At 48.8% G+C, this 27,842-nt stretch overlaps 1 protein-coding gene across 1 annotated transcript in view; it reads left to right on the top strand.

The window, feature by feature from the left end:
• Window positions 1-23,623, top strand: part of CDH4 (cadherin 4) — a 572,130-nt gene extending 548,507 nt beyond the window's left edge. The window contains exons 10-16 of the mRNA XM_060180138.1: window positions 7,668-7,921; window positions 8,431-8,573; window positions 9,840-10,073; window positions 14,628-14,861; window positions 18,097-18,236; window positions 18,996-19,160; window positions 19,354-23,623. Coding sequence (XP_060036121.1) covers window positions 7,668-7,921; window positions 8,431-8,573; window positions 9,840-10,073; window positions 14,628-14,861; window positions 18,097-18,236; window positions 18,996-19,160; window positions 19,354-19,560 — 1,377 coding nt within the window. The 3' untranslated portion in view covers window positions 19,561-23,623. The remainder of the gene's footprint in view (window positions 1-7,667; window positions 7,922-8,430; window positions 8,574-9,839; window positions 10,074-14,627; window positions 14,862-18,096; window positions 18,237-18,995; window positions 19,161-19,353) is intronic.
• The last annotated feature ends 4,219 nt before the right edge of the window (window positions 23,624-27,842 follow it).

Raw genomic sequence — 27,842 nt, 5'->3', positions numbered from 1 at the left:
TGGATGCTGAATGCATCTGCTGTCGAGGGACAGACACCACAGATTCCAGTCCTTGCTGGATCTTTCTTTCTGGTGAGGACAGTCTGGCTACTCTGTATTGTGTGCCTGGCCAGCATGGTGGGCTCTTGAAGCCATGAGGGTCCTGCCAGGCTGGCACCTGTGGGTGAAAGTCCCCTCCACAAACATGCACATGTGCACACTGGGTGTTTGGCAATGCTGGTAGGCAAGGGAATCCTCAAGGACCATAGAAATAGCTCTCCAGGGAGGCTGGGTGGTGGTACGACTGGTTGACCACACATGTTACAATGTGCAAGGACCCAGCTTCAAGCTCCTGGTCCCCACTTGCAAGAGGAAAGCTTTGCGAGTGGTGAAGCAGGTCTGCAGATGTCTCTTTCTCTCTCCTTCTCTATCTCCCCCTACCCTCTCAATTTCTGGCTGTCTCTATCCAATAAGTAAAGATAATTTTAAATTTTTAAGAAATTATTATTTTAAAAAAGAAAGAAAGAACTCTCCAGGTAGGGCACCTGCCCTGCTGTGTCTATGACCCTGGTTCAAACTGGAGCACCCTGTGGGAGGTACTGTGATACCAGAGGAAGCTTCAATGCTATGGTTCTCTCCTCTCTCTCTCCCCTCTGCCTCCTTCCTTCCCTCCCTCTCCTTCTCCCTATTCCTATCTGAATAAAAAAGTGGCCCAGAGTGGTGAAAATATGTTTGTGTGAGGCCCCGTATATATACACAAGCACCATCCTCTCCCATCCCCTGGTCCCCTGCACCCCTGAGGGGTAAAGCTCACTCAGGAACCAAGACAGATCCTGTGATAAGCAGTGAGGAGCAGAGATGCAAGGTACAACCCACACCTTGAGTCCTCAGAGAGGAAATGGGGTGGGGGCATTTAGAAACTATGGGGGGGGGGGTCAGGCAGTAGAGCAGTGGGTTAAGCACATGTGGTACAAGACGCAAGGGCCAGCTTAAGGATCCCAGTTCTAGCCCCCAGCTCCCCACCTGCAGGGGAGTCGCTTCACAGGTGGTGAAACAGGTCTGCGGGTGTCTCTCTTTCTCTCCCCCTCTCTGTCTTCCCCTCCTCTCTCCATTTCTCTCTGTCCTATCCTACAATGACGACATCAATAACAAAACAACAATAAAACAACAAGAGCAACAAAATGGAATAAATAAATAATTAATTAATTAATTAATTTGAAAAAAAGAAAGAAACTACAGGGAAGGATGCCTCCTCCAGAGCAGGCTGTGCACCACACAGAGATATGGTGCCCCACTGGGGCTCCAGAGATTTTCAGGGACCCCTGTTCCTTCTACAGGCAAGGAGACCACATCGAGATAAGGGTTCCCCAAGATCCTGAGAGGTAGGATTGGCAACTCCCCCATGCCTGCAGGACAAGATTGGACTTCAGAAAGATTTTTCCAAGGTCCCTCTGGTGCTATAATGTACTAATTTTTAAATTCCTTCTCTTTGGACTTAAAGCCTCATTTCACATTGGATTAAGCGCATGTGGCACGAAGCACAAGGACCAGCTTAAGGATCCCAGTTCAAGCCCCCAGCTCCCCACCTGCATGGGAGTCACTTCACAAGCAGTGAAGCAGGTCTGCAGGTGTCTATCTTTCTCTCTCCCTCTCTGTCTTCCCCTCCTCTCTCCATTTCTCTCTGTCCTATCCAATAATGACGACATCAATAACAACAGCAATAACTACAACAATAAAAAAGGCAACAAAAAATATATTTTAAAAAAACTCATTTCATAGCAGTAGCTGAGAAGCTATACATTTGAGGAACCCAGTATGGTTTTTAAGGCTCACAAAGTCAAGTGCTGAGTAGCTATGGGCCTCAGAGGAGGCCTAGGGTCTGATTCAGCACACAGATAGACCAGCTGGGTATACTCAGAGCGGTGTGGCCACTGTTGTGTGCACCAGCAGCCATGGGTGACAACAGCAAAGACCACTTTCATAAGCAGATCATTCCTCTCTAACCAAGAGTATGTTAACAGTTGATAGGGAAGTTCTAGCAGGCCTGGGAGTAAGAGTCACTACATACAGCCTTGTTGCCACTGGGCTTCAGTCAGTAGCATGTAGCTTCTGCATTTTTTGCTGAGGTAAGTATTTTTATTCCCAGGCCTCATGATCCTCCACTCTAAGTATGTCAGTATGTATCAACTCACAAATATGCTTTGCAACATAGTGCCGCACCTGACAGACTCAGCTGTGTGGCCTTCCTTTGTATTACCAAGTTATCCTCAAAGAGGTGCAATCTCTCATTTCCCCAGAGCAGTCTCTTTGCCAGATGATTTTCAAAGTTGGTTCTAAAAAGGCCCCACAATGCATGTGGTTTTTATGACTCTTGACTCTCTTTTTATGTCTCTGGTCATCTAGAATATTCTACTCACCTTTGATCTGTTATAGACACAGGGTCAGTGGGCAGTAAAGAATCCAGGTACCAGTGTGTCCAGTTGCTTTCTCAAGTTAGGTCTTGTTCCTCCCTCCCACCCCTACTTCCTGAAAGGGTTTAGACCTGAGGGCTGTATACAGGGAAGAGCCTTGTGATGGAGGTGAGCAACATTCAGGAAGCTCATGGTGTCTGAGTGGCCCGTTCTTGGCATCTAGCCAGGGAGCCCACATAGAAGCAGCCTGTCCCCTTCATTGTAAATGGCTTTTACCCCTCATGGCCAGCCAGCCATCTGCTGTGTGACGCTTTGTACCTGCAAAGACGCAGTTTTCCATCAAGCCCCATCTGTTGTTTTACCATTTACTAATGTCATCATCCAAATTAATATCCTCATTAGAGGTACAAAATGGTGCTTTTTAAATTCCATCATTTCCTGCTGGAATTCTTCTGCCTTCCCTCCTGAAGTAGCCTCTGTGGTCACTCTGTAAGGCTGGTCTTAGTGTCAAAGATGCCCAGGTACTATTGCCCTGAACTTTAGGTATGTGGGGCTTTTCATGTGTGGTTTGACCTTAAGATGTAAATGACCCTTCATGACTCAAGTGGACCCCAGGCGGTGACAGGACTCTTCCAAGCCAGTGGCAGGGGGTCAGAGTCCAAGGTGATGTGAGAATGAAGTAAAGACAGGAGAGAGACGGAGAGGTCATGGTGAGGGTAGCTCTGAGGGTAGAGAAAGGGCCAGAACAGGGACCTCCAAGAATCTGGAACAGCAAGAACTTCAAGGGAATCCATTCCTATCCAGGTGTGGCCCAGTGACACTGATTTTTTTTAACTTCTCAACTTCAGAGCCTATGTTGTTTTAAGTCACTGAGTATGAACATAAATACAGTCTCCAGCAAATAAAATAATAAAGTAAGATACCAGCTTCCTTCTTTGCTTTGAATCCACAATTGCCCAGTGACAAGCTGGGCAGTTCGACACAACAGATAGAAATCAGAAACCCCAAATCAGTTTCACAGGGTGGAAACCAAGGTACTGGCCAGGGCAGGCTCCTTCTGATGCTCTGCCTGCTCTGTTTCTACTGTTCTGAGAGCTGCTGTGCTCCTGGTCTCATGGACCCTTCTCCATCTTCAGAGCCTGAAGCACCTTTGCTTCATTCTTCACACTGCCAGACATCTGTTGTGCCCACTGTCTTGCCTTGTGACTTAGGGTTCAGCCCCATCATCTCAAGACTCTTAACTTGATCATATCTCCCAAAGTCTCTTTTGCCAGGGAAGTAGCAAAACCACATGATCCAGAGAGCAAGGCCTAGATAACCTTTGGAGGCTATTAATCACCCAGCCACTGTGATAAAAGGCATTCTGTAAGGGATTCCTGTTACCCATTATCATTAAGAATCTATGCAGATATATGCATGCAATGTGTTTTGGTCAGTGGTGGCATAGGCTCTGATGGAGCTGATGGGCATCTGCTTCAGCTTTTTCTGGGTCCTCCCACCATAAGTGGACTATTCTTGACAGCCTTCTGAATCATCATCAAGCAGACACCCAGGTTCACCTGGGGGATTTGTTGCCTCTCATCTAGACCAGCCAGTTCTCTAGTGAGGAATGGTGTTTAGAAACCAGTATCTGGGCATAGGAAGTGCTCAGTGATGCTGACCACTGTTGTTCTGGACATTATTGGGGGAAGAACAGAAAGGACATGTCAAAGCACATGCTTAAAGTATCTCCATTGACTTCACTGATTCAGATCATCAGTTCACATTGAAAATCAAAAGACGTGCTTGCTTTGGCAGCACATATACTGAAAATCAAAAGACTTTCCACTTAACTTCATTGATTTTACACTTGGATCTCATCTCTGACACTGAAAATCTTGGTTCCTAAGGATACTGTAAATCCTTACTTAATTTTTCATGCAATGTACATAAAAAGCTTAAAATTTTAAAATCTGGGGGTCAGTCAGTAGTGCACCAGGTTAAGTACACATAGTGTGAAATGCTAGGGCTGGCATAAGTGACACACCTGCAGTGTGGTCACTTCACAAGCACTGAAGCAGGTCTGCAGGTATCTATCTTTCTCTCAATCTCTCTGTCTCCTCCTCCTCTCTCAAACTCTCTCTGTCCTATCCAACAAGAACAACAATGAAAAAAAAGTGGCCCCAGGAGTAGTGGATTCGTAGTACAGGCACTTCTTCTTCTAGCGTTTGCCCTTTTTCCGTAGCCAGTCAACAGCGTCAGGTTGAGCCTGATGTAAAGTTTCGAGACCTCCTTTGAATCAGTCGTTGACTATGTGGGTCATAGTCTGTCTGTAGCCGCAGGGGCAGTTCGGGTCATCTCTGGCTCCCCAGCGATGGAACATAGCAGCACACCGGCCATGGCCTGTTCGATAGCGATTGAGGAGGGCCACTGAGCCCCAATGATAACCCTGGAGGCAAAAAAAAAAAAATTAAAAATCTGAGATTACTAACAACAGCAAGACCTAAAGAGTTTAAGATTTCTCAAGGGGGCCAGGCAGTAGGTAGCACAGTGGGTTAAGCGCACATGGCGCAAAGCACATGGACCGGCATAAGGATGCCGGTTTGAGCTCCTCACCTGCAGTGGGGAGTCACTTTACAGGCAGTGAAGCAGATCTGCAGGTGTCTATCTTTTTCTCCCCTTCTCTGTCTTCCCCTCCTCTCTTAATTTCTCTCTGTCCTATGCAGCAACAATGATGGCAATAACAATAATAATAACAACAACAATAAATAACAAGGGCAACAAAAGGGGGAAAATAGCCTCCAGAAGCAGTGGATTCATAGTGCAGGTACCGAGCCCCAGCAATAACCCTGGAAACACACACACACACACACACACAAAGATTTCTCAAGCCAGGGAGGAGACTTAGTGACTGAGTATATCCTTTAATGTGCATGCAGCCCTGGGTTAGTTCCATGGCTCTGCATGTGATGGAGTGGTACTCTGCTGGCTCCCACACTCACACAGAAAGAGGAAGAAGAAGAGGAGGTGAAATGCAGGCTACAGAAATTTGCTAGTATTTACCAGTTGAAGTCTTAGCACCCCCAGGAGGGTGTGACTTAATGTTAGCACAGAGGCTGCTAGGGAACTTAAAACAACAGATTTACGGGCCAGGCAGTAGTGCACATATTAACCTGGTTAAGCACATATTACCATGTACTGGGTTTGAGCCTCTGCTCCCCACCTCCAGAGAGAGAGCTTCACAGACAGTGAAGCAGGGCCACAGGTATCTTTTTTTCTCTCTCCCTCTCTATCTTTCCCTACCTTCTTTCTCAATATCTACCCTATCAAATAAAAAGAGAAAGGGGGGAGGAAAAAATGGCCAGCCTGAGCAGTGGGTTTATTCTGCAGACAGCCCCAGCAATAACCTGGTGACAATAAAATATAATAATAATAATAAACAGGATTATCAGAGCCAGATAGTTGCACACCTGGTTTAGTACACACATTACCATGTACAAGGACCCAGCTTCAAGCCCTCAGTTCCCACCTACAGGTGGGAAACTTAAGGAGCAATGAAGTGGTGCTGCAAGTGTCTCTATTTCTCCCTCCCTATCTATCTCCCCTCTCCCACCCTGTTTCTCTTTGTCCTATCAAATAAAAAGAACAACAACAAAAAAAAGTGGAGCAGTGGGAATGGCCACTGACAGCAGTGGATTCATCATGCAGGCACTGAGTCCCAATAATAATCCTAGCGGCAATTCAAAAAAACACAAAACAGAATTGTGGTGTCTACTGGAGGACAGAAACCTGAAATCAAGCTGCTCCTCCTGTCTCTCTGGCATCTGCCACCTTGGTGACCCCTGGCTGCCTTGGCTCAGGCTGCCAAGCCCCTGGACTCTCCAGCCCCTGCACAAGCACTGTCCTTGGACTTGGGGCCCCTCCTCAATCTACAGCAACCTCATCTTGAGATAGCTCAGTTAGTTATAACTGCAAGATCCTAACAGGCTCCAGGTGGACTTAACTCTTTCATTATTAGAGAGTTGGCATGGGCTTGAAGAGTTATAAAATCTCATGGGTATAGCTTCATATGTGGTGTTTGTACACAATTCACCATACCCACCACCAAGTCTCTCTACCCCCTGCCCTTCCCTCTGATAACCACCATCGTTCTCACAAAGTCAGAGAAAGAGTTTGGTTGATTTTTTTCTTTTTCTTGTTTGCAAGGTTGGGGAGATAGTATGGTGGTTATGAAAAAATATTTTCATGCTTGAAGCTCCAAAATCCCAGGTTCAATCCCCCACAGCATCATAAGCCAGAGCTGAGCAGTGCTCTGGTAATAAAATAAAAAATAATAAATATAAGGAGCCAGGTGGTGGTGCACCTGATTGAGTGCACATGTTACAATGCACAAAACCCGGGTTCAGGCCCCCTGCCCCCACCTACAGGGGGAAAGCTTTGCAAGTGGTAAAGCAGTGCTGCGGTGTCTTTCTCTCTCCCTCGCTATCTCCTCCCTCCTCTCAGTTTCTGTCTGTCTCTATCCAATAAATAAGATAATTTTAGGGGCTCGGGCAGTAGCGCAGTGGGTTAAGCACACGTGGCACAAAGTGCAAGGACCGGTGTTAAGGATCCCAGTTCGAGCCCCCGGCTCCCCACCTGCAGGGGAGTCACTTCACAGGCGGTAAAGCAGGTCTGAAGGTGTCTGTCTTTCTCTCCCCCTCTCTGTCTTCCCCTCTCTCCATTTCTCTTTGCCCTATCCAACAACAAATGACATCAACAATAACAATAATAACCACAACAAGGCTACAACAACAAGGGCAACAAAGGGGGGGAAATGGCCTCCAGGAGCAGTGGATTCATGGTGCAGGCACTGAGCCCCAGCAATAACCCTGGAGGCAAAAAAAAAGATAATTTTAAAATATATACATAAATAAGTGTTAAAAACTATTTTTGTAAGTTTGCTTTGGTTATCTGTATTCCACACACTGGTGAAATCATCCAGTCTTTCACTGCTTTACTTAGTTCACTGAGCATGATCACTTCTAGTCAAGGGGACCTATGTTTGAGGGGCCATCCATCCACCCACTGTCCAGTGAGGCATACCTGGGTAGACAAAGCAGGACGCCGGGCTGCCAGGGGCAGGATGAGCAGGGCTCCAGGATGTGGTGAGAGCAGAACCCTGGGCTGTGGAGGGTACCCTGCTAGAGCTTGGGGTAGCCCCAAGGAGCCCAGCTACTGCCACCCCATAGCGCACAAACAGGCCAGTATGGCTCAGGGTGCCTCAAACTCTTTCTGCAGACCCAACCTCTCTCACTGCAGGCCGTCGACTACGAGCTAAACAGAGCCTTCATGCTGACTGTCATGGTGTCCAACCAGGCACCCCTGGCCAGTGGCATCCAGATGTCCTTCCAGTCCACAGCGGGGGTCACTATCTCGGTCATGGACATCAACGAGGCCCCCTACTTCCCCTCCAACCACAAGCTGATCCGCCTGGAGGAGGGTGTGCCCACAGGCACTGTGCTGACCACGTTTTCCGCAATCGACCCTGACCGCTTCATGCAGCAAGCCGTGAGGTGGGCCCCTCCTATTCCTGAGCAGGTCCTCCCCGTGTCCCACACAGAAGAGCCTGACAAATCCACACCCCTGAGAGTCTCTGAGAGGAGTTCAGTCCATGCCCAGGGTGTCTCCCCAGGCAGGAAGGACAGAATCCCAGGTCCTGGGAGTGCATGTGAGGTCACCAGGTGTCCCTCTGACAGAGGAGAGTCATGAGGTTTTCCTGACTCCCAGGTGAGAAGGTACAGGTGTGTCTGGGCTCGGCAAGGTCTAGTCTTGGCTTCACATTCTCCACACTCCAGTCTCTTACATGCTCCAGACATGTCTCCTCACCAGCATTTACCTCCTGGGTTCCTTGTGACAATGTGACCTTGCAGGCTGTTGCTACTGTCACCATCCCACCATAGAGCACCCCCTATAAGGCAGAGGGGAAACCCCACCAGGAGAACCCAGCATCCAGGCTAGTGCCCCAGGCCAGAGGGGTTGAAGGCCTTGGGCACTTCCCACCTCCACACCTCTCCCTGCACAGGTACTCCAAGCTGTCAGACCCTGCTAACTGGCTGCACATTAACGCCACCAATGGCCAGATCACCACAGCTGCTGTGCTCGACCGAGAATCCATCTACATCAAAAACAACGTCTATGAGGCCACCTTCCTAGCAGCTGACAATGGTGTGTGGGAACACCAGTACTGTGGGATCTATAGAGGGAGCCTGAGGGAGGCTACCCATGCCTCAAAGGGTTCCTAAGGGTTCCCCAGAGAGGCCGGGCTGAGAGACAAGAGTTGGGGAGCAGGGGTCAACATGAAGTGAGGGACCTCAACCTCCCTCAAGGCCCAGTTTCCTCGACTCTGCCTGACCCTTTACCTATCAGCTCTAACACTCATCAGCAACAGACCCCCCCACACACACACCTTACAGGGATGGCACATTGGGTGTGGAGAGGCCCTTGGTGGTTTATCCCTGTTTCCTGAACTGCCCAGCACACCTATGACCTGGGGTATCTCAGCAGCTCCTGAAGCTTGGACAATCCCCCAATAATAAGACCCCTGTGGTTTCCAATCAGGCCAGTGGCCTGAATCCTGAAGACAAGGGCCCAGGGCAGGAATATGGGAGAAGCTGTGCACCCAAGGTTCAATCCCCAGGAAGGCAGTAGCAAGGCCCCAGATGCAGAATGGCGGGCAGGGTGGGGACAGCTCAGCAGGCTCTGCCCAGGGTAGACAGTAAGAAGACAGGGATGAGAAGACCTGGAGGAAATCCACAAAGGGCTGTAGAAGGAAGCATGAAGCCTCCAGGGGGGGGTGCTTGGTAGTGAGCAGCTGAGTGTGAGAAGGAGCAGAGGAGGGGCGGTGGGGCAGGAAGGGGAGTCAGAATGAGGACGCCTCATGTACAAAGGCCCCAAAGTAGCACAGACCAGTGACTGCAGGAACATTGTGCAACTCCTGCTGTGTAAACTGGGCATGGGGAGAGCCTGTATCTGAAGCCCCCTCCCTCTTTCTCACAGACAGTTGCTTCCAAACCAAGCAGTCCTCTGGTTATAGCATCTGGGGCAGGAAAGGCTGGGGAAGATTCTTCTAGGAAGCCTGGTGCCAGGCAGGTGGGGACAGGCACAACCCTGAGGCCTTGTCAGGGAGGGGGGGTGGATCAGGGTCTCCAGTATGGCTCTGAGCTCAGTGCTTATCAGGAAAGCTCTGCAGGAGCCCTGTGTGTCTGCTCATACCTGTCTGCAGGTGAGTGGGGTGTGACAAGTGCTGGTGCAAATTTGGGAGTGCTTTGCTGTTCTGTATCATCTGATCTGTATTGTCAGTCCAGTGTGGTCTATCTTGTGTAGCCTGTCCTGTACAGATCCATGGTCACACTGCATGGGACTTTGGGTGGCCATAACTGGCAAGTGTGGTCATGGAGAGCCAGGAATGACTTCATGTGTGCCCTCCCCCAGGAGTCCCCCCAGCCAGTGGCACTGGGACCCTTCAGATCTATCTCATTGACATCAATGACAATGCCCCCGAGCTGCTGCCTAAGGAGGCTCAGATCTGTGAGAAGCCCGGCCTGAACACCATCAACATCACTGCAGCCGACACCGACATCGACCCAAACATTGGCCCCTACGTCTTTGAGCTGCCCTTTGTCCCAAGCACTGTGCGCAAGAACTGGACCATCACCCGCCTAAATGGTAAGTCCAAAGCACAGCTACTGGAGAACCCAGCTGAGTCTGGAGTGCCATACTCAGGAGCCCGTGGCCTTGGAAGGCTGAGTAGTAGCACCCAGTGCCAGAGGGTCCAGCACTGCTATGGGAGTCCTCATAACCAGATGATAAGGTCCTTGAGTAAAGTGATATTGTTCAATGTCCCATCATAACATAAATCAGAAGGAAATCCCAGCCAACATTGAACAAAGCAATGCTATTTGAGGGCCTGGTTTGTCTTTTTTTTTTTTTTTTTTTTTGTCTCCAGGGTTATTGCTGGGGCTTGGTGCTAGCACTAGAAATCCATTGCTCCTGGTAGCCTTTTTTTTTCCTTGTTTAATTTATTCATTGGGGGATTAATGGTTTATAGTCAACAGCAGTAAAATACAACAGTTTGTACATGTATAACATTTCCCAATTTTCCACATAACAATTCAACCCCCACTAGGTCCTCATCTGCCACCATGTTTCAGGACCCGAACCCTCCCCCCAACTCCAGAGTCTTTTTTTCTTATTGTCATTATTTATTTATTACTATTATTATTATTATTTTAAATTTATATATTTGGGAATTAATGTTTTATATTTGACAGTAAATACAATAGTTTGTACATGCATAACATTTTCCAGTTTTCCATATAACAATACAGCCCCCACTAGGTCCTCTGTCATCCTTTTTGGACCTGTGTCCTCCCACCCACCCACCCCAGAGTCTTTTTTTTACTTTGGTGCAATACGCCAATTCCAGTCCAAGTTCTGCGAAGAGTTTTCCCTTCTGATCTTGTTTTTCAACTTTGCCTGAGAGTGAGATCATCCCATATTCATCCATTTCTGACTTATCTCACTTAACATGATATCTTTGAGCTCCATCCAAGATGGGGTAAAAAAGTGAATTCACCATGAACCCGAGACTTTGGAGCCTCAGGAATAAGAGTCTCTTTACATAACCATTATGCTATCTACCCTTGTTCACATAACAATTCAACTCCCCCAGGTCCTCCTCTGCCATTATGTCCCAGGAACTGAACCCTTCCCCCCTACCCCAGAGTCCTTTACTTTGGTGCAATACACCTGACCCAATCCAAGTTCTTTTTTGTAACTGGATTTGTTTCAGTAAAGATGCCTTTAAAATTTACATGGAAAAGGGTTCTGCCAATATTTTGTTTCTGGTCTGACATGCAAGGTCTGACATCCCCTACTAGTACTGTGTTGCTGTTAATATATTGCTGTAGCCCTTTCAGTAGATGTTTCATGTATTTAGATGGCCTCTCATTGAGTCCATAGATGTTAATAATCACTAAGACCTCTTGATTGACTGATCCTCTGGGCATTACGTAATGTCCATCCCTATCTTTTTAAATTTTATTTATTTTAAGGTCTATTGTATCAGATTGAGCTTAGCTATTTCTACCCTTTTTTGTGGTCCATTGGCTTGTATGATAGTTTTCCATCCTTTCACTTTGAGTCTGTGTTTGTCTTGTTGAGTTAGGTGGGATTCCTGCATACAGCATATGGTTGGGTTGTGTTCACTGATCCACCTTCCTATTCTGTGCCTTTTAAGAGGTGAATTCAAGCCATTGACATTTATTAATATTATAGAATGAAAATATTTTAATACCATTATTGTAGATTTTTAGAGTGTTCTGATATATATGGCATGTTTATGGTGATCTGATTGTTTATAGGAGACCTTTCAGAACTTCTTTCACGGTAGGCTTGGTGATAGTTGATTCCTTCAACTGTTGCTTATCTGAGAAAGTTTTTATGCCTCCATCTAGTCTAAATGACAGTCTAGCAGGATACAGTAGTCTTGGTTGAAAGCCTTTCTCATTGAGAGATCGATAGATAACGCCATTCTCTTCTGGCCTGTAGTGTTTGTGTGGAGAAGTCTGCTGCTAATCTTATGGGGTTTCCTCTGTAGGTGACTCGTTGTTTTTCTCTTGCAACATTCAAGATCCTTTCTTTATCCTTATTCCTTTACATTCTAAATATGATGTGTCTTGGTGTCTTTAAGTCTGGGTTAATTCTGTTTGGGACCCTCTGGGCTTCTTGAACCTTTATGTCTTTTATGCTGTCTAGACTAGAGAAGTTCTCAGCTATTATGTCCTGAAGAATGCTTTCTTCCCTTTCCTCTCTTTCTTCCTCTGGCAAGCCAATAATACATATATTACTTCTTTGAAAGTCATCCCATAGGTCTCTGTTGTTGTTTTCAGTATCTCTTAATCTCTGCTGGGCCCTGTGAGTTTCTAAACAAGTCCTGTTTATAGTCTGTAGGTTCTGAGGCAACTGTTCACTGTGTTCTCATCAGGAGAACAACATGGAAAGGCTCCCACCACACAGCCCCACCACTAGGCCAACAAGGTGTAGATCCTCTCCTGAGTTTCCTGGTTAGTTGTCTGTCCCCCATTGTCAGCACAAGGCCTCCCCCCAGCTCCCCAGCCTCTGAGGGTAGTAGCAATGGAGACTCACAGTTACATTTTGAGTCTTAGGGGAGTCCTCTCCTCCCTTCAGCTGTCTTTTTGTTGGTAAAACAGACTGGAGGTGCCTCAACTGGTAAACTGACAGACTGTTGCCAGCCACTTAATCTCTCCCTAGGCAACTCTCTGTCCATGAGCCACATGTATTTGCACTCACCAGTGATGAGGTAGGTTCCTGCAGTCATTCTAGTCCTGCCTTGTTGCGGTCCCAGATGATTTCCTTGGTGGACGTGTTTCATTTATGTATTGGTTAATTTTTCTCTTCAGTGAATTGTCTATGCATAGTCCTGACTTATTTTTCTTTGAGAGGATATTTTTCCTCTTGACTTGACTTTACCAGATGACTTGGTAAGCTTTTTATTTTTTTATTTTTAATATATTAAATACATAGTTGTACATTTAATTTTATATGTATTAGTTACTTAGTAGTCATTTATAAGATTACAAGAAAATAGAGGTATAATTCCACACCACTCCTACCACCAAAGTTCTGTTCCCCACACCCCATCTTCTTCCAGCAGTAACCACTATAGCTCTCTCAAAGTCATAGACATAGGTTGCCCATATATATTTTGTCTTGTTTCAGGTTCATTTGTTTCATTTCTCTATATACCACATATGAGTGAAATCATCCATAATTGTGCTTCACTTCCTTACTTAGTTCACTAAGCATAGTCACCACCAGTTCCATCCATTTAATCCCAAAGGACACATTATAGTCTTTTTAAATGCTGACTAGTAGTAGTACCCCATTGAGTATATGTCCCATGACTTTGTCTCTCTTTATATATATATATATATATATATATATATATATATATGGCTCAAATTAGTGGTTTTTATTCCATTATTGAAGGCTTTACCCACCACCACCTCTTTAAGTATTCTTCATAGGGTTTTTTTCCCCCTTCTGATATTTTAAACTTTTAATCATGAAAGTGAAAAAGCATACAGCAGAGAAGTACATGGGTCATTGGGGCAAAGATGGATGACCCCATGTAGAAGCTGAAGCCCATTTTTATTCACCTGTAAGACCCCTCTTTCACTTTGTAAAGCTCTTTATATACTAGGAAAATGATTTTTTTTTTTACTGCTACCAGGGTTATCACCAGGGCTCACACAATGTGCCAACACAATGAACCCACAACTCCTGGTAGCCATTTCCTTTTTATCTGATAGGACAGAAAGAATTTGAGAGGAGGGGAGTCAGGCGGTAGCACAGCAGGTTAAGTGCATGTGGCGCGAAGCATAAGGACCAGAGTAAGGATCCAGGTTCATGCCCCTGGCTCCCCATCTGCAAGGAGTCACTTCAAAAGCAGTGAAGCAGGTCTGCAGGTGTCTGTCTTTCTCTCCCCCTCTGTCTTCCCCTCCTCTCTCCATTTCTCTCTGTCCTATCTAACAACATCAATAACAACAACAATAATAACTACAACAATAAAACAACAAGGGCAACAAAAGGAAAAATAAATAAATACTTTAAAAATAAAAAAAAGAATTTGAGAGGAAAAGAGGAGATAGAGAAGGAGAAAGACAGAGAAACACCTGCAATACTTGTTTCACCACTTGTGAAGCTTCCATCCTTCAAGTGGGGAGCAAGGACTCAAACCTGGGTCCTTGCTCATGATAACATGTGCATTTAACCATGTATACCACTTTTCTTAAAGGTCCAGCCCCTTTAAGAAAAGTTTTACCTCATTTTACATGCTACAGTTTTTCTTGAGTTACTGAGTTATTTTATTTTCAAGGTGTGGTGTGGTGTGGTGTGGTGTGGTGTGGTGTGGTGTGGTGTGGTGTGGTGTGGTGTGGTGTGGTGTGGTGTGGTGTGGTGTGGTGTGGTGTGGTGTGGTGTGTCGTGGAGAGGCATGGCACGTGGCGTGGCATGTGGTGTGGCATGGTGTGGTGTGTGTGCACATGTGTGATTATGTGACATGCATGTATGGCATTGTGTCTGTATGTTAACCAGACACTTCAGGTTTTTGTGCTCTCAGTTGCCCCTTTGGAAGTTTTGCTTAGTAAAGAAGGTCAGCTATGACTGAATGGAGCCTATTGTGTCACTTTGTGCCAGGGGACTATGCCCAGCTCAGCCTGCGTATCCTGTACCTGGAGGCTGGCATGTATGACGTCCCCATCGTAGTCACAGACTCTGGGAACCCTCCCTTGTCCAACACATCCATCATCAAGGTCAAGGTGTGCCCATGTGACGAGAATGGTGACTGCACCACGGTGGGCGCAGTGGCAGCAGCCGGTCTGGGCACTGGTGCCATTGTCGCCATCCTCATCTGCATTGTCATCCTGCTGAGTGAGTATGATGTCTCTGGGGTGCAGCATGCCAGAGCTGCATCCAGAGGTGGCCAGAAGCAGGATCCCAGGCTCCCCTCATCTTGCTGCTGTTACCCTTACAGAAACCCAGCTGAGTGGTGCACCCACTTGAGTAACCATGTGCAGGGACCTAAGTTCAAGCCCCAAGTCTCTACCTACAGGGTGGAATCTTAACAAGTGGTGAAGCAGAGGTAGAGGTGTCTCTCTTTCTCTCTCCCTCTCTATCTCCTCTCCCCTTCTGGATTTCTCTCTGTCTCTATCCAATAAGTAAATAAATAAGTATTTTTAAAAATTAAAAAGAAAGAACCCCAGCTGAGTTGGTTCATATAGTAAAAGGAAACTGGGTCTAACCCAGTTGGAAAGTTATCCCAACCCAGTGACTTGTTGATCCATAGCCTGGCTCTTCATCCACTTACATCCATGAAGCTACCACCTCAAAGCTCCCCAGAAATGCCAGGGAACAGTGCCACCTAGCCATGCCTCACCCATACTTAAGTGTTAGGCAATTGACAAGGTTGCATTTCTGCCTTGGAAACAGTCACCAGCCAAGGACAGAACACACCACCTGCCCTGGTGAGCCTCAAAATCCTCCAGTTGACCAGGTTCACCTAACAGGCTTGAGAGCAATTGGGAGGGGATGCCCCCTACAGGGACCCTGGGATCTATGGCAGGGAATGGTGGGATGATTCTTACACACATGCACATCGCACATGTTCACTCACACACACACACACATACAAATACATGTGTATTCACAGACATGCACATACAGTTGCATGCATGCATACACAGTCACCTACTCACACTGTTCTGTGTCCCCAGACCCAAGCAAGATCTTACTGTTTGTTGTAGGGACACAGAGCCCTGACCCCCTCACAGCTGGCACTGTACCAAACCGGCACCCAGCCTGAAAAATTGGCCTCATGACAGTAGAAGACATGGTAATGCCCAGGTCTCCCACCAGGTTGAATCTCAAGTGGGCCAAGCTGGGTCCCCTAGCTGGAGCAGCCCAGGCAGGGCAGGAAGGGCTCTGTGTCCATTCGGGACCACACCCTTTCACAGCCTCTCCTCTTTACCTCTCCTCTTAACACTCCTGGGTTAGCTCCATACCCCTTTATCCAAGACCCCTAGAAAGTCACCTCTGGGGCCAGGTGATGGTGCACCTGGTTGAGTGCACATGTTACAATGCACAAGAACCCAGGTTCGAGTCCCTGGTCCCCACCTGCAAGGGGAAAGCTTCACAAGTGGTGAAGTAGTGCTGCAGTGTCTCTCTCTCTCCCTCTCTATCACCCCCTTCCCTCTCGATTTCTGGCTGTCTCTATCCAATAAATAAATAAATATAATAATAAAAAGCCTGCATGGCAAGAAAAAATTCTTTAAAAGAAAGAAAAAGAGGAGGAAAGAAAGAAAGAAAGAAAGAAAGAAAGAAAGAAAGAAAGAAAGAAGGAAGGAAGGAAGGAAGGAAGGAAGGAAGGAAGGAAGGAAGGAAGGAAGGAAGGAAATTATCTCTCCAGAGCATCTAGTCAGGCTGGCTGGGGACTGGTCATTGGGCATGTCTGCCTCTGCCAGGTTCCTAGGCAGCTTTGCCCAGCTAAGGACATCCAGGCCTCTCAGAAGGACTCTCCTCCTATTTACCCTCCTCCTCATGCCTCCTCCCTCCTTTCTTCATGAATATCCCCAAGATTGACATTGAGCACCTAGTGGGTCATTCAGGCAGGTTCCCAACCAACCTCTAGTCTATACATCAGTGTACCATGAGGCTGATACTACTACCACTGGCCTCTAGAACTCACTCTCCATGTCCCAGTCACCCTTACCAGCCCTTCTGCACTCCATATGCAGGGGACACACCATCAGTCCCACAGTGGTCTCTCCAGCTACTCTGAGCATCAGAACCTGACTTATCACAGTACCCAGAAGCCAAGCCAGTGAGGTTAGCAAGCCCTGTGGCCTTGGCTCACCTCTGTCTTTCCCTTGGAACCTGGAGTGTGCTCCATCACTTCCAAAGTTCAAGCCACCTGCCCGCATGTCCTCCTGCCCAAGTCCCTCCTGCCACCCTTCTTGCCCCCAGATGAGTGCCTGGCTGACTCCCTCCTCCAATGGGGGTGCAGTAAAAATGAAGCAAGTAGGTAAAGAGTTCCAAGAACTGGGGCCAGGTGTTGGCACACCTAGTTGAGCACACATGTTACAATATGCAAGGATTCATGTTCAATCCCCCTGTCCCTACCTGCAGGAGGAAGCTTCATGAGTGGTGAAGCAATGCTGCAGGTCTCGCCTTCTCCCTCTCTATCTTCCATTCCCCCCTCAATTTCTCTGTACCCAATAAATAAATAAAACTTAAAAGATAAGTCTCACTCTCCACTCTGACCCCCAGGGCCTCCGGGCAGCTGACAATGACCCCACGGCGCCCCCCTTTAAAAAGGAGGGCCAGGTGGTGGGACACCTTGTTGACTGCACATGTTGCAATGCACAAGGACCCAGGTTCAAACTCCCAGTCCCCACCTGCAGAGGGAAAGCTTTGTGAGTGGTAAAGCAGTGCTTCAGGTGTCTGTCTTTCTCCCTCTCTATCTCCCCCTTCCCTCTCAATTTCTGGCTGTCTCTATCCAATAAATAAATAAAGATTTTTAAATTTTTTTTAATTTTTAAAAATAAAATTAATATCTCTAAGAACCACCCAGGGCTGGACAGTGAGTGGAAAAGAAAGGTGGAGCCAGCCCAGTGCAGTCTCAGAAAGCAAACAAGCACATACTGTGCCTATATGTGCACTTCATATGCATGTGAGTACACATGCACTGTGCACCTATACAAACATGTATATATTTACCCCACATCTTCATGCATGACATGCACACAGATTCACACACACCCACAAGCAGATGTGCACATCCACATGGGCCGGCACACACGTTCTACTTGTGAATACATCAATATGGGTGTGTGCACACATGCATATACACATTACCTAGGCATACAAGGCACTGCATGCATGTACTCATGCACACTTGCATGAGCTGCCCATTTGTACATGGATGTGCACACATGGATATGAAAATACCACACAAGCTTGCCTATGCACGCTCACAAAGGTGCACAGTGCACATGTTCAGACACACATGCAAATACGTGCACATTCACAGACACACACACACACACACAGCTGCATGCGTACACACAGTCACCCACTCACACTGTCCTGTATCCCCCTACTCCCCCAGCCATGGTCCTACTGTTCGTTGTGTGGATGAAACGGCGGGAGAAGGAGCGCCACACGAAGCAGCTGCTCATCGACCCTGAGGACGACGTGCGTGACAACATCCTCAAGTACGACGAGGAAGGAGGTGGTGAGGAGGACCAGGTGAGCCGCTGCCAGCCTGGATCTCCGTCTTCACTAGCAAGGTTTTCACACTCTTCCAGTCAGAGGCCACGCAGCTCACCTTCCTGTCAGGACACACAGAGATAGGCGGGCACCCTGGGCTGGCCACCACACTAGCCTCCTCCTCCAAGGCCTTGCACAATGTGTGCTTCATATGCATTCACCCTCCTCCCTCCCGAACCAGCCAACGCCAGCCCAGTGCTGGGGGACTGGGAGAGATGGAGGGAGAGGACACTTCCCAGTCTGGGGTGGGGGACGGAGGGCTGTCATTTGACCAGGAAGCAGTGCACAGGGCACCTCAGAGAGCAGACTTAGGGAGGTTCCCGCGTGATCTCTGGGTTCACTGTGAACTATGGGGGGTGGGGGGGTTCTCAGAGCAAGTCCATCCCCTATGAAAGTCTGGAGCTCCACAAAGCAGTAACAGCAGCCCCCATGAGGGTGCAGGAAGGAGTGGGGAACATGTGCAGCCCACACAGTGGGCACAGAGCTGGGCCGTGTGAGAGCCTGGAAAACACCGAGTGGGTGAAGCATGCCCTGGGGGGATGGAGTGAAGACCTACAAATGTCTTGAAAACCATCAGGACTTGGAGCAGAGTGGAGGGGTGGAGGGCCAGGGCAGTGGTGTGCTCGTAGCTGGCGGTCACAGAACTGGGCCTGGGATAGAAGTTGATGGGCTTTCTGGCGGCCCTGCCTGACACCCAGCCCCATCTCCTCTTCCCTCTAACTCTGCTCCTCACCCCAGGACTATGACCTCAGTCAGCTACAGCAGCCGGAGGCCATGGAGCATGTGCTGAGCAAGGCCCCCGGGGTGAGACGGGTGGACGAGCGGCCAGTGGGTGCTGAGCCCCAGTACCCGGTCAGGCCCGTGGTGCCCCACCCAGGTGACATCGGTGACTTCATCAGCGAGGTGGGTGCCACTCACACACATCCCAGTTCAGTTCACAGATGCCCATCCCTGCCTGCTCCCCAGAACAGCTTCCCCTTAACCCCTGAGAACCAAGTGCCTACTATGTACACACTCTGTGACTGTCCTCCTGACCCACCTCCTGCTACCATCACCCCTTTTTCTGTTCTGTCTCACTCTCCACTCTGACCCCCAGGGCCTCCGGGCAGCTGACAATGACCCCACAGCGCCCCCCTATGACTCCCTGCTGGTGTTCGACTATGAGGGCAGTGGGTCCACCGCGGGCTCTGTCAGCTCCCTGAACTCCTCCAGCTCCGGGGACCAAGACTACAACTACCTGAACGACTGGGGACCCCGGTTCAAGAAGCTGGCAGACATGTATGGAGGTGGTGAAGAGGAATAGCCCTACTTGGACCAGACGGAGAACAGCACTCCGGCAAACAGGAAGGAGCAGGACTGGTGGAGGCCACGGCCGCCAGCCGCCAGCAGACGTGTCATTTAGGGTGTGTTAGGGGTCCCTTCCCGCCCCAGCCCCCCCCCCACATTGAGCTGTCTAGCATGAACACTTCTCGCCCTGCGGCCGCCCCTCACAATAGCCGACTGACCACGAAGGAGAGCGAGAGGCACTCTGTCTTAACTTGAATTTCTTAGAACAGAAGCACTGTTTTTAAAATATATATATATGAAAGTGCCTTTTTGGTACATGTATCAGATTCCTCAAACTCAGGAGTGACTGAAAGCAAGCAGACAGACCTAGGCCCCCTCAAGTCCTGAGTGTCCCCCCTGTCCCAGCTAGACCCATCTCTGAAGACATCAGTTAAGGGGGAGAATGTGTTTCTCCAGGCCTTTCTTTTTTTCTTTCTTTCTTTCTTTCTTTCTTTTTGTTTTTTTCTGGTTTATTGAGAAAATTGTGAGTGACTCAACAAAGTTTTTTTTTTTTTTTTTTTGCCGAGATAAAGATAGTTGGAAGTCCAAATCCCAGTTGCCCCTCTGAGCCCTCACAATTTGCTGTACAAAATCAGGGTACCCATCAAAGGGTGGGGAGCCCCCCTTCCAATCCAGCAGTAGGAGGCTCCCCTGGGATTTACCTAGCTGGTGGCCACAAGTGTGATCATGTACATTTGGTTCTCACGAGGCTTCTGACCGCCAGACTCCCAGGTGCTGCAGGGCTCCGAGGAGCCATCCCTGAAACTCTTGCCCTGGCCCTACATAGAGTTTCACCCATCAACTGTTAAGCCTCCCTCAGGGTGGGCTGTCAACCAAGTCCCCAATGCCTTTATTTCAGGAGAAAAATGTGTCCCAAAAAGTCACAGTCCAAACAGCCAGTCAAGCCCCTGGTATGAGCCCTCCCTCCACCCCTTCCCATCAGACTCCATCTATGACCAAGCCAACAGGCACCAGGCCCCACATCTGGCCATTCTCGAACCAGCCACCCCCTGACTTGTAGACTGAGGGGGTCCTGAACCAAGCTTGCAGCTGCTGGAAGCTTGAGCCCCAACCCTCCCTGGAGCTCTTGCATCTTCACCCTGCCTGCCCCCCTGAACTTGATCGAGTATCCTGGACCTGATGCTCTTGAATTGAGAGGGGACATGAAGATCCTCAAATGGCCAGGAGAGCCTGCTCTTCATCCCTCTGGTGAGTCTGGACCACGTCCACTAAACAGGACGGCCCCTTTCCTTCCTCAGTGACTCTCAGAGCTGTTCTTCTGAGGGGTTTGGTAGGCCTCCAAGGATACCAGGGGAGGGGTCACTTGCAGGACAACAAAAGAAGTATGTCCCAGGACTTACAGGGAACCCCTGCTGTCCTGTGTCTCATGAGAAGGGGCTGGCATATTCCTCTGCCCTCCACCCCCTGGAAGAATGTCTGGACAGGACAGTGACTCAGTCTCTGCAGGAGGCAGCACCCCTGAGGGGACTCTTTGCTCTCTGGATCCCCAAGGAAGAGGTGAAGGCCAGCACCCACCCAGGGTAAGACTGGTGTCAGAGCCCTCTTGGGGAGAGGGATGTCCCAGCTTTGAAGAGAGCTGGCTGCCTCAGGGCCTCACCACACCTGTGCTGCTTCTTCAGGTAGTATCTCAGAGGGCCGGAGTCATGGGAGAGACTGGGAGAAAATGGGGGACCTGAGGACATGGGAGGACTAGGGGCCATGGGAGGTTGGGGTATATACTGTCCACCTCTCCACTGGGGGTCCTGGGGACAACGGTCACTTGGGGGGATATGGAGGACTGAGGCATACATCTCCCCATGTCTCCATGTCGGGCCGTAGGGGACTGGAGTGCATGTTCTCCATGACTCCATCAGGGAGTCTAGAAGAGATGGAGGCCCTAGGTACATGTCTTTCCATGTTTTCATCAGAGTCCTGAGGTGACAGAGGCTGGGGTACACCTCTCACATCTCCCCAAGTCCCCTCTTCTCAATCTTGGTCACCTGATTGCTCTTGCTGTTCTCTTGTCTAAACAAGCCTCAGCCTGGAAGGTGAATGTGTGTGTGTGTGTGTGTGTGTGTGTGTGTGTGTGTGTGTGTGTGTGTGTGTATGAGAGAGAGAGAGAGAGAGAGAGAGAGAGAGGTGTGTGGATGTGCCCATGGACGTCAGGGTTCTTCCTCAACCAAATTCATCTAGCTCCATCCTTCCTCCCAGAGCCAGGTTATGGGCCAAGTTTTGGTGCATGACCCTTGGGAGAGTCTGTCCATTCTAACCATCCACAGCCACCACAGGGCCATATGCTAGAGGTCCTGTCCTCCTGCAGACAGCTGAATTTCCCAAAATTGAAGCTCGCAGAGGGATGGCCTGCAACTTGGAGGGGACCTCTCCTGCATTCTAGCCCTGCTAAATCACTCCCAGGCCTGGGGGTATGGCCGGCTGGTTGTGGGTAGTTCTGGGGTCTAGGCTGGAGGGATAGGAGCTGGAATCTTATCTGTTTGAGGAAAGTTTATCCTCCAATCAAAGTTGTAAGTGTAAATGTGGTAGAGCAGTCAAGGCAGCTGTGGGGGTCCCTCAGGCCCTGGAACCACCTCTGAGAAAAATTGCCGGGACTTGGCATGGTGAATACCAACTCTGAGGAAGCCTCCGGGGACCAGGAGCTGCCCTTCTGCCCTGTCCTTTAGCAGAGCTGGACATCAGTGTCTGCACCCTTACCCTGCTTCCCTTCTTCTCCCCTCTCTGGTCTCCTGCCTCCTGTTACCTTCTGCCTGACTTCCACAGGCTGAGGCTGCAGCCTGGGGTGCGGCTTCTCGCCCTCCTGGAACCTCCCTGCTTCCAGACTGCTATACAGACAGCTGACCTTCTCACTCCCACCCTGGGCAGCCCCTCTTACCCCCAGGAAGGTGGAGAAAGATGGGGATTTCCACACCCTCCCAGATTCATCTCGGAACTCCATTCCGAGGCCAATGAGTTAGCTAGTTTTAGCTAAGCATACAATCAGTGTCAAATGTCTCTCCTATGTAGCTTATAGATATAATGTGTCTGTGATCAGGGGACCTGGCAGTTGGAGGCCTGGAGTTGGTGCTGGCAAAGTGCTGGGGCATGATTTTGTTCCTTTAGGGTTTTTTGTTTTTGTTGTTGTTGTTGTTGTTCTGTAAACAGGAGAGCCCTGCACTGTTGGGTAGAGGGGCCTTGGCTGGAAGGTACCCAAGCCGGGGGCCTCAACACCTCCTCTCCTATTTAGGCAGGTCTTCTCGTGCTCGTGTTTTTCAGCACATCCAAAGTGCTAGGTCCTCCACCACCAAAGTGTCAAGGTCATGGCCAACTGTCAGGCCCTCCGAGATGCCTCATTTTCTCTAGCACGAGCACTGGCCCACACACTACACGGTCCTTTGGGACAACTCTGTTCTCTCCAATGTAAGAAGTTAGGAGAGGAGAGTCTCAGATTTCTGCCAATGCAAAAACACCAACAAAAATAATGATGATGATAAAGGAAAACAAAATAAATCCCCCCACCCCACAGAACGTCATGTGAAACAGCTCACAGCAACATGGTGGACATAACACAGGGACCACTCAGTGCCATGGGACTGTGGGGGGACCACCTCTATGTAAAATTGGAACGCATTTCTTTTTCTTTCTCTCCTTTTTCCATCCAGATTTTTGTTTTGCATGTTTCTTTCTGAGAATGGACAAAAAATGTGTAGCAGCCCGCATGACCGTGGTTGTTCTGGGGAAAAGATAGCAGAGTATGATGTATTCACACTGCAACTCTGAGCATCGCGCGCTTAGACAGACGTTCCGACTTTTTTTGTAATCGTCAACAGCACAACTATTTTGTATTGTTGTTTGTATCATTTTTGTACCAAAAACAAAAAAGGACAAAAAAAAAAAAGGGAAGAGCATCGATGTTTTCAATGTGTTTTTAGTGCCAGGCGGTCTTGGTTCCAGACTGAGTAGCGGCTTTGCGGGGTTGTTGTGTACTGGAATGGAGTCGGGCCTCAGCGCGCTGCTCCAGCGGAGTAAATAAAGTCCCCTTTGAAATAGTCGGTCTCCACCTGGCTGGTTTTTCTCCACATGTTCAAGTTGCCCATGGAGGTCAGGGGCAACAGAAAAGGGATGGTGGGAGGCTTGAGTGTTCAGAGTGGGATTATTTCATTCATCGAGCATGTCTACACACCCACTTTATGCCAGACACCGTTCTAGGCTCTGGGAATACAAGTATAAAGAAAACCAAGCCTAGGGGACTGGGCAGTGGCACTCCCAGCTAAGTGTGCGCATTACTATGGGTTTGAGCTCCCACTCCCCACATGAAAAGGGGGACACTTCATGAGCAGTGAGATGTCTATCTCTCTCCCTCCCTCTCTACCTCCCCCTCTTCTCCCAGTTTCTCTCTGCCTTATGCAATAAAATAAAAGAAAATAGAAGGGCCAAGTGGTGGTGCACCTGGTTGAGCACACGTTACAGTGCACAAGGACCCGGGTTTGAGCCCCTAATCCCCACCTGCAAGGGAAAGCTTTGCAAATGGTGCAGCAGGGCTGCAGGTGTCTCTCCCTCTCTCTCTCTCTCTCTCTCTATTTCCCCCCTCTCAATTTCTATCTCTATCCAATAATAAATAAATAAATAACATTTTTTAAGAGAAAACAGAAAGGAAAAAACGACCACTAGGAGTGGTGTATTCATTGTGCTGGCACCGAGCCCCAGCTATAAACCTGGTAGCAAAAAGAGAGAAAGAAAAGAAAACCAAGCCCACACTCTTCATACTTATGAGACACAGAACAATGGAAGGCACCACCCGCCATCTGTCTGGATATTTCTAATGTCTTCAGAGTTGTAAGTCATGGCCAAGAAATGACACACCCCATTGAGCATATGTGTTATAATGCACAAGGACCCTGGTTCAAGACCCCACTCCCCACCTGCAGAGGGGAAAGTAGAAGTGCTTCACTATCAGTGAAGCACTGTCTCTTTCTAACTCTCTATCTCCCCTCCCGCCTCAACTTATCTCTGTCCTATCAAATAAAAAATAAAACGACAATGGAAAAAAGATGGTCAGTCGCCAGGAACAGAGGATTTGTAGTGCAGGCACCAAGCTCCAGCAATAATCCTGGAGGCGATGATGATGATGATGATGATGATAATAATGATGATAATAATAAACTAATTTTAAAAAGATGTAAGTCAAGCTAACTTACACACAAGATATGTTCTCTCTCCTACTTTTACTAAACTGTGGGGAGACCTGGTTTGAATTTCTTACACTCTTGGTATTTAGTGCTACTATGTGGCAGTATGGGAGATGCAGTCCAAGGCTAGGTGGTCCTCATCACCTCACCCCCAACACATACACATAGCTTTATCCCACACTGCAAGGGAGGGACTTGGTTATGCACCTAGAAACCCCAGCCTGCATGTCCAGCAAGCCTACACCCTCCACAATTAGTATCCTTTTAGCCTCAGGGTAAGTTCACTCATGAAGACATGCCCGCAGGAGAGGACCACAGACCCAGGGGAATCTGGCTTATCTACACAAGGTTCTCAGGGCCCTTGAACTTTCAGAGTGATCTGGGGCGGTGGAGGAAGGATGGCCCCTTGGTGCCCTGAACTCCTGACCCTATGTTGGGGGCCTGGGTAACTTCCCCAAGACTGGTTTTCTGTTCAGGCAGCAGAAAGGCATCCAGGTGGGATGACTTCCGGACTCTGAGCAGACTGGTGACAGCCTTGTGCCCACCTACTGAGGAGCTGACCCCCGCCCCCACTCCTGCATTTCCTTGGTCTCAGCTCAGCCCATCTGACATCCCCATGGGGTTAGGCCTACTGTTTCTCTTGCTGGCTTGTATTCTCTGCCCTCCCCCCACATTCCAGTCCCAGTTTTTCTTTCACTTTCCTCACCACCTGCCAGTCCCAGCACAGCCTGAGCATGGCACAGGAACTGTGTGTTGGTGAGGAGTAAAGGACAGATGGGTGGAAGGACAGATGAAGGGAGAAAAGAAGGGACAGAGGGAGGGATGGATAGATTTATACATGGATGAGTAAATGATGAGTGGAGCTCCCACCACCCTGTACCTGGGACCAGAGGTAGACCCAATTAAGTAGACAAAAAACCCAGACTTGACACTTTCTACCTGAGGAAACCTGAGGAAAGGGAACCTGAGGAAAGCTGGAGCTTACGCTGCAGGGACTGGGACCAGGTGTCTCCTATATGCTCAGCAGTCTGCTTGTGCTCCTCTCTCCTCATGCTGACACCCCACTTGGCCTCCTGGCCTCCTCCCCACTATGCCACCACCCTCTTCTAGGAAGGCAATCACAACCACCCAAACTGAAGCCAAAGGTGAGCCAGTCCACCTCAGTAGGTGCGGTGGCCCTTGGAAGCTTTCTGACTGGGCCATCCCAGCCCTGCCCAAGTCTAGCTATAGCACTGTCTCTCATCTCCCGTCCTCCTGGCTCCAGAGCTGCAGAGTGGAGCCCCCGTGTGCAGTGGCAGATGCCAAGCACACACCCCAGCCCCACAGACACTCTGCCCCTAAAAATGAAAGGCTGCTGCCTGGCCCACCCCACAAATAAGTGGCAAGATCAGATCCCATCACCAGCGCCCCCCACCCCCACCCCCGAACTGCTCACCAGCCCCACCCCCAGGACTTTTCATGGCAGGAACTTGCATCCACAATGACTTAACAAAATTCACTCACTTACTTAATTGTGGAAGCAGTTGATAATTACAGACACAATTAGCCACTTGCTAATTTTGAGGGTGCCACAGAGCAGCTAATTACATTCACAATTAGGCAGTGCTGGTGGGGCTAAGAACTCCTTGTAATCAGACCCCCAGGGTGAGGTGCCCCTGGGAGAGATAGTCTGCTTAAAGGTCCCTCCCAAGAGTCCCCCAGCTCTAGGCCAGGAGGTCTGTGCCTTCCAGCCTGGGATCTCTAACAGCAGGCTGTCCCTTCCCAAAGAACAGGTTCTGGGGGAGACTGGACTCACACAGCCCGATCCCCAGTGTGTTCTGACTTTGTCCTTGTGTGCTACTCTCGGGCCTACAGGAGGCAGCCCCTACCACAGGGCAGTGGAAGCTGAGCCTGCAGCCAGGCAGTGGCCACAGGAGGGCAGTCATTCCAGTGTCCAGGCGCCTTTGTCACTCCTTGCTGAGATGGGCGTGATGGGTACACTCGGGTAAGGCTTGGTGCTGATCCCATCACAGCACTATCCTCCCACAGCCCACCCCTGGGGACAGACTCAGGCACAAGATGCCAGAGCTGTGATAAAGGACAACTTTCCAGGCAAATGGGACACATTTCCCAGTTCATTCTATAATAACTTTTGGCAGAAAGTGCCTTATTTCCACCTCAAGAGATTACAGGTCAAACAAAGGTATTGGCAGACAGGGGCAGAAATATCTCATTGGGGGAGTTGGGCAGTAGCGCAGCAGTTAAGTGCAGGTGGCGCAAAGCTCAAGAATCGACGTAAGGATCCCGGTTTGAGTCCCTGGCTCCCCACCTGCAGGAAAGTTGCATCACAGGTGGTGAAGCAGGTCTGCAGGTGTCTAGCTTTCTCTCCCACTCTCTGTCTTCCCCTCCTCTCTCCATTCCTCTCTGCCCTATCTAACAATGACGATGATATCAATAACAACTACTACTACTACTACAACAATAAAGAAACAAGGGCAACAAAAGGGATAACATATATATATATATACATATATATATATATGTGTGTGTATATGTATATATATATATATATATATATATATATATATATATATATATATATATCTCACTGGGTAAGGCATAGGCCTTGCATATGAAGGGCTCAGGTTTGAGCCCAAGCACCACAAGGGAGTTGGCTATGGCACCAAGGAGAGCTTCAGTACTGTGATTTTCTCTCTCTCTCTCTTTCTCTTTCTTTCTGGAATTATTCATGACAAGCACCAGCTCCACAAAAATAAAAATAATAATAGGTGTTGGCAGAGTCAAGCTCCCTCTGGAGTGTAGTAGCTATCCTTTGTGGCCTCTTTCAGATTCTAGGGTTCCAAATGTCCTGGGTTTGTGGCCACATCCTTCCTATATCTGCCTCCATCTTCACATGGCTTGTCTGTCTAATCTCTCTTGCCCCTGCCCAAACAGGACACTTATCATTGTCTGTAAGCCCCAACCCAGATAAGCCCAGGGGTCTCAACTAGCAGTCCTATGATTCAATCATCCCTGTAGAGACCCTATTCCAAATGGCATCACACAGACTCTGGGAGCTAAGATCTGTTATCTTTGGAGC

The sequence above is a fragment of the Erinaceus europaeus genome, chromosome 1 (assembly GCF_950295315.1).
Source record: "Erinaceus europaeus chromosome 1, mEriEur2.1, whole genome shotgun sequence".
Classification (NCBI taxonomy): domain Eukaryota; kingdom Metazoa; phylum Chordata; class Mammalia; order Eulipotyphla; family Erinaceidae; genus Erinaceus; species Erinaceus europaeus.
Note: the sequence above shows the minus strand (reverse complement) of the source record. Positions and strands in the feature narration are given on the sequence as shown.